Source organism: Zophobas morio, unplaced genomic scaffold (assembly GCF_036711695.1).
Source record: "Zophobas morio isolate AGI-343-1 ecotype UQ-CSIRO unplaced genomic scaffold, CSIRO_AGI_Zmor_V1 ptg000024l, whole genome shotgun sequence".
Lineage (NCBI taxonomy): Eukaryota > Metazoa > Arthropoda > Insecta > Coleoptera > Tenebrionidae > Zophobas > Zophobas morio.
The window spans coordinates 20,181,835-20,194,991 of record NW_026972129.1 but is presented as its reverse complement, the minus strand read 5'-3'; the positions used below and the strand labels follow the sequence as shown (position 1 = coordinate 20,194,991).

At 33.1% G+C, this 13,157-nt stretch overlaps 1 protein-coding gene across 1 annotated transcript; it reads left to right on the top strand.

Annotated features, from left to right (window-relative positions):
* Positions 1-4,614: 4,614 nt before the first annotated feature.
* On the top strand, positions 4,615-11,399 carry LOC135135006 (leucine-rich repeats and immunoglobulin-like domains protein sma-10). Its single transcript, XM_064063936.1, has 2 exons — positions 4,615-4,788; positions 9,289-11,399. Exon 2 carries the CDS (start codon positions 9,289-9,291, stop codon positions 11,341-11,343), a length of 2,055 nt encoding a protein of 684 aa, XP_063920006.1. The 5' UTR covers positions 4,615-4,788; the 3' UTR covers positions 11,344-11,399.
* The last annotated feature ends 1,758 nt before the right edge of the window (positions 11,400-13,157 follow it).

Sequence of the window (13,157 nt, the reverse complement as noted above, 5' to 3'; positions counted from 1 at the left end):
ATATATCTCTTGTTTTTAAATGTCTATCAAACAATAAATACTTTAATTAAATAGAATCAAACGAAAGAAACTGAACAGCTTAAGATTTTTAAATATGATAAAGTAGGTACTACAGGGTAGAAAATAAAAAAAAAACAGTGGGCTCATTTAAATAATCGAGCACTATTATTTTATTTACATAAAATAAAATATTTTAAGTTAATTTTGGACAGTAACAGAAAAACCACTAAAACTGAAGATGTCACACTCTAACAAAACTACATTCTTCAGTTTCCATTTGGATTTATACCAGGTCACTATTAATAACTGAAACAAATTTTTGTATTGGCAATTCTGAATGATTGGCATGCATGCCAGAATGTGTGTTCCCAGTTGTCAATTTTGACATGAACACGCCAAACAAACGTGTTGATTGGTTCAGACGGTAGCAGATATTTACTTGATGTCAAGTTTTATAGTACTGGAAACTGTAGTTGGCAGACCTATTTATGGATAAACACCTGCACAGGAGCGTGCGGAAGATGAGTCAAGCGAAACGGTACACTGAAAATCGGACCAGACCTTTTGAAGAATTATTTTATTAATGTTTTGTATACAAGTATCAATTTACTTATGCAACTAATGCTGTTTTGGTAATTTTTGGAATTTTCTGAAAATAGTGGAAAGTAAAAAGAAACTCTTGTAGTACTTACAAGTATGTTTATTAACAGGCAAAAGTTTCATCATCAGTATCACTGTCCTCATCATTTACATGAATAATTATTTCTGGGAAAGGCTTGTTGACTAAGAAACTGTCTTCAACATCAATAACACGCCTGATGCAGTTACTGCAAAGTATGGAGTCAATTTTCTAGTTTTTTTTGCGAATTGTTTCCACAACCGACGAACTTAATGAAGGTGTAATGTTGGACTTACGTAACCAGTGTTTCAGTTAACTCCAAACTAGTTCAATAGGATTTAGCACGCAATGATACGGAGGAAATAACACTGAGCAAGACCAGATATCAAACGAAACAACATTAAGGGTCAAGTGACATTCACTGTGCCTTTTATATGTAGGTATACCCAGATAAATAATAATACAATGGTATTCCGAAATTGCTTCGACCTTTTCTGCCTAGGCTGTGAGCCCTACTTTTACAACCGCTTCGCTTGACTCATCTCCATCTCGCTCCTGTGCAGGTGTTTATCCATAAGTAGTAGGGTAATAAACAATATTTGACAGAAATTGAATATGAATGCAATGATAAATCACAAGTAAAAACTCATCATGTCATTTGCTAAAACAAGACTTATGTCAGCAAGTACTAGCTCCGCCCACCCGCCCTTTATTTACTCAGAGAGCAGTACTTGCTAGTATTTATTAAGATAAGTCTTATTTTGGCAAATGATATATCCTCTGAGAAAATAGGGGCGGGTGGACGAAGTTAGTGCTTGCTCAGATAAGACTGATTTTGGCAAACGCCATACCCTCTGAGAAAATAGCGGGCGGGTGGGAGGGGCTAGTACTTGATAAGATAAGACTGATTTTGGATAGGATTAGTTCGGCAAAATTTTGAGATGTCATCAATTTTTTGGGAGAGGGTAACGAGTAAATTTTGCTTAACGATTTACCATGACTACGATAACCTTAAAAGATTTATAAGATTTCCGAGCAATCGGTTTTGCAGTTTCAAAGTTATTTTGAAAAATATTCTTATAAAGTTTTAAATTTTTTCTAAAAATTCTGGATGTCTAGGGTGAAAATTCGACACGGATTCACACACAACAAGTACAAGAGTATCTTATTTTATGCAATTAAAAAAGCTTTTAATTATAAATTTTGGAGATGACGTTATCAAATTGTTTCTGGGGATAATTAGCCAAATTTTGGTTAGTATTTAACCATCTACATGATATTTCTAACATTTGAGTACAATCGTCCAGTAGTTTCGGCCATTATGTGTCTAATAAAAATGGATACAGACAGACAGACAGGCAGACGGAAACGGGAGACCACTTTTTTCGTAATCTAGAGGTTATGACACGTCGGGAAAATATGAAATTGTAATACGGCCGATGGACTCGATTACTATACTTCCTTAGCTTACGCTCGGGAAGTAAATATCATTAATTTAACTAGTGATTGTTATTTTATTAAAAACCATTCACTCTTGACACAGGATGTTCAAATTAGCTAAAAAAATGAGACACGTAATTACAGAATTAAATTTAATTTAAGAACGTAACCGAAAAAGTTCAAATCATAGTAAAAATAAAAAATAAATGCTCTTAGGTATTTTATTTTTCATTTTAAACTGCGAAATTTCGGATGTGTGAAGATCAAATTTTAGAAACATTTTTATATGCAATTGACCTTTCCCATTTAAACGAATTATATCGTAAACAATAAACATATACATATATTTTGAACTTTGAGTTGCGACCTTGAACTTATATTTTGTTATCAAATATTATATTTATCATCCTTAAGTTTTTTTAGCGACAAAAATTTTAAATTGTTTTCAAGAATTTTTAAAACATTACTTAATACATTAATTTTTATTTTTCTTTATACTTTAAAATTGTGCTGCTCTTTTTTTGCAAGTTAACACATCAGCTACATACAGATTTGTCACCACGTACTTTAAACTGTTCATTAAAGCAAATTCACGATTTCATTTTATTTTCTTTAGTATTTATAAGTAATCTGGTATAAATTAAACAAGCAGATTAGTTAAATGTATCACCATTAATATGAGTCGAAAGAATTGTATTTAATAAGAAAAAAAAAAACGAAAACAAATGTTTGAAAAAAAATAAAAAATAACATTCTAATACAGTTTTGCAAAAACTGGATTTTCAAATTATATGTATAAAATTAATAATGGCGTACCACTGGACATAACTTTAGGATAAGGAAGTATGAAAAATTGTTAAAATAACTTTTATTAGTATTAAAAATTCAGGACGGGTTCATAAACCACAAATATGAATATAGGAATATGCTAATTTATAAAATTTAAAAGGAATTTACTATAAAACATTGAACTGACGTCATCAAATTGTTGGTGGGGATGACTAGACAATTTTTGGTTAACGTTTTGCGAAACGGGAGACCTACTTTTTCGTATTCTAGGGGTCGTGAAACATTGAGAATACTTGCAAATAGCCATTCGTTCGATGGACCCTATTACAATACTACTTTTTTATTTACACTCGGGAAGTAAAATTTGGGTAATGTTTCAGTCCATGAATACGGTTCTCGTTGGCACATCTGCGATTTAATCATTGTAATTTATGTTATGCTTTAACCTAACAGAAGTGTCATCGTCCCATAAAATTTTATTTTCATTTTAAATTGGATAATAATGTTTTCATCGTAATTTTTCTTTAAAATAACAGATGTGTCAACTTCCCATTAAGTTTTATTTTTGTTTTAAATTAAATAATAATCAATTTAATGAAATGCATAGCGAAACGTGAAAATATTAGACGTTCGAAATTTATGTTAAACCATCACAGTGATCATTAATAAAGTTGATTCCATGATTTTTTCCCTTCAATTGTTATTAGGTACATATTATCAATTCATCCTCATTCATTATTATCATTGGAGACACAAACTTCGAGTTGTTCGTCTTCTACATCATTATCTGAATCCTCTAATAAATAAAGTTCTTTGTAGCCTATTTCTTCTCAGTCCCTTTTACCTGTCTTTTTAGTCTCCTTGGTTTTTTATCGTCTGTAACTGTACCAAGTTGGAATCAAAAATGATCTCCTTTTAAAACCAGATGTTGCATTCAAATTAATACTAATCTTCTGACTTTCTTAACACGGTTCCTTGTACCAAAATTAAAACATTACGAAATCAAATTTCGCGTAAACGTTTTGCTTTTGTTATTTTGTTACCTGTCATTTCCGATTGTTGATTGACATTATAAGTAATTTCAGTCGTTATTTACAATAACAGTGATTTATGTTACAGCCGCCGAAAAGGAGGCATAACATCACGAACATGAACACGGCGCCAGACCGAAGGTCAAGCCATGTATGTTCCGAGTTATGCAATGTGCGTTTCGGCAAGATAACAGACAATGCTTTTTGTGGTACCTTTTAAATAATTCATTTGAACAACCATAAAGAATAATTTTACAATAATAAATTTACGCAACGCTATAATGTGGTATACCAACCAAATTCATCCCCTCCAAAAACCGATGACGTCAACCCAAAATTCCAGTAGCGTAAAAATGCATCCCTAGTTTGGTATAATGTTGTACGGTTCAACCAAACATGCATATGGAATTTTGTCAACACAATAACAGGGGGAAACTAATTACATATAATTATATACCAACTTCCTCCTATTAATTCCCCACAAAATCGGTCCTCTTTATGCTTAACTAATTTTAATTTTCCGTTGTCACCGCTGCGGTTTTCCTCAATCTAAAACACCCATCTTATCATGTGTACAATTAATTTCCACGACTAGATTTATAACTCCAAGATAACGAACACTACAAACTCGTGCTTGTCATAATACTCACACAAAGACGTCGCCGTTTCAAAGCGACATTTGCGCGCCATACTTCTGATGACGTAGTCACTGAACCAGGTTCGCTACATTCCAACGTACCCCGTCACGAAAAAACGACTCAGGTCGTACCATGGTCGTACGAAGGTACGTCGAATCAGGTAGAAATTACATCGTAAACCAACAAGTACAGTTCCATAAAGTGCTCGCTCCGTGAATTACGTGATGGTCGTGCTGTTGTTACAAGACTAACTAGCAATAAACGATAAAAAGTAAGTACTTCTAGAACTGTCTCATTAGTGCAATCAATAAAACGGAAACTTCTGCGGCATTGCTTAATTAGAAACTCGCTCAGTGTGATAAAAGTTGGATGCGTAACGAAAAGGTGCATCAAGGTTAGCTTGAGTCACTATTTAGTAGGGTTTAAGGACAGTGGCGTCGGGGTGGGTAGGGTGTTATTAAATGTTGTAGTACGAATTCCAAAAAACATACACTGTGTGAGCAAAAATTTCAAAAGTGTGCTAAATTTGTTTAACTGTCAATGAAACGTCAAAACAAAGCAGGAAGTCGTAAATACTCTTTAAACATATTTTATTTCTAAGTGTAACGACTTATTATATGTTTAGGATAATTATTAAAAATGATGGCTTTGTGGTAAACAATGATGAACTATGTTTTCATGTTTGGTTTCACAGCAATTATCACCCTATTTTGCGCTATACGATTTCACGTTCAAAGTCCACGAACGACTCTGTTACATTTTTTCTTGTGTAATCGAACAGAGGCATTGTTGAAGTACAAAATGTTTTCATTCCTTCCTCAACTCTTGTTACATTCCATTTTGAAGTTATTAGTTTCGAATTTTGTACACTAAGCGCTAGTTTTTAGACAGCAATCAATTAAAAATTAATGCCCTATTAAATGTTAAGTGGCGTTCGGATTTAACTTAACAACGCACCGGGACCCTGCTTATAAAAGCCTTGTTAACTTAATCTTGCGATTAACTGAACATGTGATTAAATTCTACAAATCCACCTCTCGAGATCAGGACATAACGCGCCATTATATAGGTGTAATTAGGCATTCATTTTTAATGTTCTTTGTATACAGCAGCCCATAACGTTATAAATTACTCTAATACAAACAGTATTATAATTTTTATCAATGAGGGTTACATGTAGTACTTGCACTTTGTCTTTGTAAAGAACACAAAACCGGTAATTGATTTTTGATAAAATGACTACATAATTAGTATCTACATAATAATGTTATGAAAAATGTGCTGATCATGGTGTTCCAACGCAACATAATAATTAAATCATTCCTTTAAAAGAACTGCATAGCAGATAAAGGATCTACATACAAAGAAAAAGTTTATTAAGGTACATCAAAAAATATCATAGCGCTTCCTGGTTGACCAGAAAAGGAAACGACTTCATCTCTTTAGTACTTCGATGTTGAACATTGCGTTGCTTTTTTTTCCAAAAAAAAAATAAAAACTTTCCTCGTTTCTGAAGTGCAAACAGTGCCGATAGATACGGGTTGTGTTTTAGAAACGCACAGAAATTTTCTCAGAACGTTATTTTTGTATCCACTAAAATTTTACGACGTGATTATAGGCGACTTAACAGTACAATAGCAGGGCTAGTCATTATTATAAAATGAGCTTTGCCTGTTAGCTTTAGGGATTGTAGTTAAAAATATTTATTTTGGATCTGAACCCTTCTTTTTCTACCTGGCCATCCTAAATCCTCCTTTTGTGTTCGCTTTCATTCTAATACTTCGGTACTTTTACCAGTTTCCATCACTCTTCAACCGAATTGTCTTTTCGCCTCAAATTTCTGAAATTTTCTCTTCTCGGCAAGCTCTCAAACCGAAAACATCAACTAAAATCTAACCACGAAAAAGTAAGTCCCACACATACCTGCTACTCTTACAATTATTTTTTTGTAGTGAAATACGAGTTTTAAATGTTTGATAGCAAACTGAGTTATACAATTTCAGTGGACACAAAAAGTATAGTATTTTTAGCAACTAATCTTGCACTAAATATTAATTTGATAATTTTTCGTTGTCAACTTTCTAGGAAAGATTAAGCAATACTAATGTTCTGAGTGTTTGTTACTGGATTATAAGGGTTGTCATTACCTACAGAAATTACATCTAGTACTAGGGGGTAAAAAGATAAGCAGATCTAGTAAGTATTTCATATAAATTTGTAAAAAAATAAAATAATTTCTCAACAAACTCCGACAGGCAACAACTGTTTATGGTATTAATTCTTTAAATTATATAGAAATTTTTCTGACCGCTGCGCGCAATTGTCCCTTGCTCTCAAGTAATTTATTCAATTAAGATTAATATCGTGCCCACATTTCAGAAAAGTGTGTTCTGTTGTTTTGAGATCAGTTGCAAAATATTGTACGAATATTAGTTTCTATTATAAGAGTGGGAGTAGACTTACATTACAAGCACAACAAGACAATCAAATTCTGAGATAATGTTAACAAATTTTTGAGGGACTACTTAATGATTAGTGGATACACGTAAAATTTCAAGTTGTAGTGTCGGAGATTATCTATTGAAGATATTTATTGCATATAGACGAGTAAACGGAAATTGGAAACCTGCATTTTCCTATTCTACGAGCTATAAAACTTAAAAAAAAACATATTAGCCTAATTTACTTTCCTCGACTATTATTCGGTAAGTAAAAAAGTGGTTGAAGGTAACTTAGAACTTCTCTCGTCGCTGAAATACATTTGATTGTTTTTATGGTAACCCGTATAAGTTAAAAAATAAATGATACTAGTTACAGTGTAAGAAAAAAAAGTGTAAGACGAAGATGGGATTCAAAACTACGCGGGTAGAGCTCAAGTTCAAGGCCTAAATTTGTGTACCACTCATGTGGCAAATATTGGACAAACTTTTTTGTAAATTAATTATAATAAAAAATTAAGGCGGATTCATAAACCACAAGTATAGCAGTATGTTATTTTTATAAAATTTAAACAATATGATGATATTGATGGTTATCATCAGACAAATTTTAGTTGGCTTTTCACTATATACACGATATTAATTAGCAATATATGGGTCTTCAATTGAAAAACGCATCAAGTTGGCCTTGATATTGTGTAAACATTGTTAAATATGTATGAAACGTTAACCATATTTTATCTGTTTATTCCCAGCAACAACATGATAACGTCACCTCAGAATTGTACGTAGTAAATGGGTTTTAAATTTTAAAAATAACGTACTCCTATACATGTGGTTTATGAATCTGTGTTGAGTTTTTACCCGAGACACCCAGATTTTTGTAAAAAAGATCAAAATTGTATAACAACATTTTGTAATTCAATTTTGAAACTGCTCTCAAATCTTGCAAACGTTTTAAAGTTACCGTAAGCATGATAATTTTTTAATGAAAATATATCTGTTTATAAGAAAAAAATTATGCCGAATTAACATGCAAAATACACTGACCGGCAAAAAAAACGGCCACCCTGAAAAATTTCGCAAAACTACTTTAAAAATTAATTATTAATTTAGCTAGTGATTGTTATTTTATTAAATAACCATTCACTATTGACACATTATGTATAAATTAGCAAAAAAAAGAAGACAAATAAAGGCTAAATTAAATTTAATTTCACAAAATAACAGAAACAGACCAAGTACGATATTTTCTTAAATAAAAGAATAAAGGAGGCTGTTGTTATAAACAGTGTTTTTCATCATTTGATTATAAGTTTGGCAATTAATAAACGTTTTTCCGCGAAAACAATGCCATTAATTCTAACAGACGTCTCTCAAATTGTTCTGTTTCTGTTATTTTGTTAAATTAAATTTAATTCTGCGTTTATTTGTCTTCTTTTTTTGCTAATTTATACATCATGTGTCAATAGTGAATGGTTCTTTAATAAAATAATAATTTTGAAAGTTTGGTTTTGCGAAATTTTTCAGGGTGGCCTGTTTTTTTGCCGGTCAGTATATAGTGAATAGCATTTCTATTTTTTAGAATACTTAACAAAATCTTCAACCAATTTTTTTAGTATAATTACAGCTTTTCTGTATCAAATCCCAATTATACGCAGCTTTATGAATTAATCAAACACATGCATTTTTCCCCACGTTTTCTTCTGTCAAAAATACAAGTACAACTTATGACTTTTTCAATCGAATACGTTGCATATAAAATTTGACAACATCGGACGACACAAACAGACGACAGAAAGCAGACGGAAACGGGGAGCTATTTTTTCACACTCTAGTGGTTACGAAATTTTGAGAAAACATGACTCGCAAACTAAGAAAGGCAGAAAATTTAGATTTGGTGTAACTTTCACTTTGATTTTAGAGTATACAAATAAAAATAATTAAACAGAGAAAGCAATATTAGTAACATTAGAAGTTGTATTTCTTTCAAATGGTTGAGTCGGAGGTTGTGTATGAGTATGAGGAGACTGTCTGTCTTTAAACTTGTACAAATTATTGTAATTCAAATGATCTAAAACAAGAGAATGCGTGCTTGCTGGTGAATGTTAGATTTTGTTGTCAGCGTCTTTATAGATAAATATGATTATCATAATGACACTTGAATTTTAACTCCAAGACACTGGAACTAAATTTCTTAGTGGAACTTCTAACTGCGTTACTTCCATTAAAAAGCAGGAAAAACAATGTCTTACAAGTCAAAATTGTTAATTGAGATGAAACGTCCATTGTCAAAGCTTCTAGTAACTATGTTTTTGTTATTTCTTTTATAGATGCGAATTCTTCTTTGCTTGCTGCTTGTCATCCCGGCAGTACTAACAGCCGCCACCCATACCAATTGCATTATTGGTTGCAAATGCGACGAAGACGTCATAATTGCAAGAAAACTGAAAATCCGAGAATGCGACAGTCCGCTTATTCTCACTAAGTCCACGCTTACTAGTGTTTCCAAGAAGATTACCGTGATCAGTTATAGGAATGTTGTTATCAAACGTATCGAAGGTGACGCATTTACTGGCTTTAACGAACTTGAATCAGTAATTATCCAAGATGCAAATATCGAGTCCATTGACCCTCGAGCGTTTGATTTACCCGAGTTGGGCACAATCACATTTACAAAAACCACGTTCGGTGAAAGCCCGAATTTGAACTCGACGTATTTGGAGGAATTGATATTCAACGACTGCAAATTATCGCGAGTGCCAAACTTGGATAACCTACCAGGGTTAAGTTTTCTGAGTCTAACTAACAACTTGATCCACACCATTGATGAAAGTACCTTCAGCAAAGCCGAGAACTTGGAAGAAATCAATTTAGCTAACAACAGTATCTCTGAGTTGTCGCCGAATCTATTCATCAATAATCCCGACTTCAATGTTCTCAATCTAGATTACAACCCTTTGAAATCGTTCGATTTTAATTTCGAGTCAGACTTAGAATTCTTGTCTTTGAGACACTGTAAGTTAACGACGTTCGATCGTCGCACTTCAGAAAATCTCAGTTTGCTTAGCTCTCTAGACTTAAGCGGAAACGAGATTTCTATTTTGCCACTCGACGCTTTTGAACCCATGAAGGATCTAAATAACTTGGATCTATCAAACAACAAATTGGTGGAACTGGACGATAACATTTTTTATGAGAACAGCAAACTCAATAGAATCATCATGGATAACAACCCGTTCCACCGCTTGCCACATTTCGAAACCAAAGAAAAAACCTTCCAAACGTACACATTTTCATGTAAGAACTGCAGTCTGAGGTCCGTCAAAGGTGTATTTGATAACATGAGAGGTCTCGTTACGCTCGACCTATCCTACAATAAACTCAAAGATATCGACGGAGTGTTCACCGAGATGTCGGGCATCAAGGAAATATTTTTGTCCCATAACAAAATTTCCAGTATTGGGGTAAATTCCTTTAGAAAGAAATCGGAACTTGAAACTTTAGATTTATCCAATAATCCACTGTTGCCTCTAGATCCTGTATTCTTCACGTCGTTGCCACTACTGAAGAAACTAAATGTTAGCGGTTCTGGTTTGAAATCATTGTGGGCTAACCACAATGCAATTCTTCCTTCCATGGAACAATTGTTTGTTGATCAAAATCGCTTGCCCGGAATTACTGTAAGTGACATGAAAGTACTTCCGAACTTGAAGCTGATTGATGTACACGGAAATCCACTTCGATGTACTCAGGATTTGTACGACCTAATACGATATTTAACGGAGAAGTCTATTGTTCCCCAGGACCCAACTGTTCGAACGCACGAAGAAACAAAATACGACACCACAATAATCTTTAGTCCGAAACGAAACTGGAAGTCTATCCTCCCGACTGGCTGTCCGTTCGAAGATGATCTTATCGGCAACAAATTGATTAACAAGGATGAAGAGGATTATGACGACGATGATGATGATGACGAAGAAGAAGATATTGATGGTGATGACTACACAGCGTATGACAAAGTGGAAGAGGATGAAAACGAGAGTTTTGAAGAGTCAGTAACCACCGCCCGTGGTTTTAATTTGACGAAGATGTCTTATATTTTGTCAATTTCGTCCGTTTTTATTTTAACAGCTCTTCTAGTTCTGTTTGTCGCCGTGATGGTGACCCTTATGATTTTGAAGAGAAATAAATCTTTCAACATGCATAACGGCAACCTTCCAAGAGTGAAGATACCGTTATGGCATACAGTGCAAGGTCATAAGAAGCATAGTGGATCTGTGTATCGACCGCTAACTGAAGAATTCTCTGGATCGCGTACCCCTATTATAAATCGATACGAATTTAAACAAATTCCACAAGTTCATAATTCACAATCACAATAAGTTAGTGATGTATTAGTGTGAAACTGTGTATCTGATTAATTATATTATTTACTTTTGTTGTTAATTTTATTGCGCTTACTGTTTTAATTGTACGTAGGTCTTCTGAGTCGTTAGTTGTACTTAATCAACTTATGCCATAAAAATCACATATAACACTCTCAGTGATATGTAGATAATGATAATAAACTTCTAGAAATGGGTATATTTCTCTTATTGCAAAAACCCATAATAAACAGTGTAGAGGAATTAAGAGGACACGAATCATATAAGTATAGATTACGCAGGTATGTTCTGCATCGTGAATTTAAAACAGTTTGTGAAGCTAATAAATTAAAATACAACGTTAAACTATTTGTAGAGATAAAAGTTTGTTAGCCTTTTATCTGTCTGATAACTTAACTATTTTTTTAAATGGAGAACTACGTTGTTGCCTGAGTATTTATTGTTTATTTGATTATTACTCAACCACAGTTTCCTGTTAACAGAGTTACTTGCATTTAATTGGAATAGTTTCACTGCAAAGAACTTACTAATAACTTATCAAGAAGTAATAATAAGTTCCCGAGCTATGCATCAATTTATGAAAACCATGACTGCAGCCATAAATTTGTTAAGTCTTCTTCTTAATTAGAATATCATTTGATAAATTTAAATATCGTGTTATTTAAAACTGAAGGTCCCACAATATTTTAATACACGGAATCGCAACCAGCAGGTAACGATAAAGGCAGAGATATATTTTTATCTCTCTTTTATACATTAACTTTGACAACCATTATTGGGAATACACAACTTGAGGTGCAATGATACAATATAATAAAAATAATTGCTTAACTTGATAAATTTTGACAAAATTTATTTACAAATAAAAAAAAGTTCAAGATGATAAATAGCCTTCGAAAAAGCGAATACAAATCCATATTTAAAGCTAAATGTGAATGTAAATAATGCATGTGGTTATTGGATTATATACTGATTCCTGGTATCATCATTATATCGTCGACTCTTTTAGCGGCTGCCTATTTTTGTTTTTGTTTTTTTTGCTTATAAGTGTACCTACTTCTTGCCAACTTTTCTTAATTCAATTTTTGCATAATTAATTAACAGTTCATGATCAATTTGTATCTTGACTGTTTAATTTTCAAATCATTCTTACTGTTCACTGGAACAGGAGCCTATGGGACTATCCGGAAATTGGGATTTTTCCAGAAGGTAAAATTTTAGCCTGATCATAGGACTCTGAGATTCTTTCAAATTACTTCAAAAATTAGACACATGGAGTCCTCGAGATTTTTTCTTATTGCTTCTTGCAAAAACAAAACAAAACAAGTCCCCGAGATTCCTTGAAACTAATTCAAAACCAAAACAAAAGAAGTCCCACAAATACTTCCAAATTACTTCAAAAACCAGATAGAAGAGGTCCACGAGATTCTTTAAAACTAATTCAAAAGCAAAAAAAGTGGTCTCCGAAGTTTTTCAAACTACTTCAAAACAAAACATAAGGGGTCTTCGAGATTATTTCAAATTATTTCAGAAACAAGGCAAGGGAACCACAAAATTCTTTCAAACTACTTCAAAAACAAGACACAAGTTGTCCCCAAGATCCTTTCAAATTACTTCAAAGACAAGACATTACAAGTAGGGACGGAGTCGACCATCTGGAAATGAAGCAAAATTTCGGTCTTTCAGGCGCCGGTCCAAATTTTTTCCGCGTTGGTTCATCAGGTTTGATCCGACCCTGACTCCGAGATTCTTTCTAATTACTTTAAAAACAAGGAATCTCGGAAATTCTTTCAAACTACTGTGGTAACCCA

Excerpts from the sequence above, each read along its gene's own strand:
- LOC135135006 (XM_064063936.1), top strand. The coding sequence starts at position 9,289 with ATGCGAATTCTTCTTTGCTTGCTGCTTGTCATCCCGGCAGTACTAACA.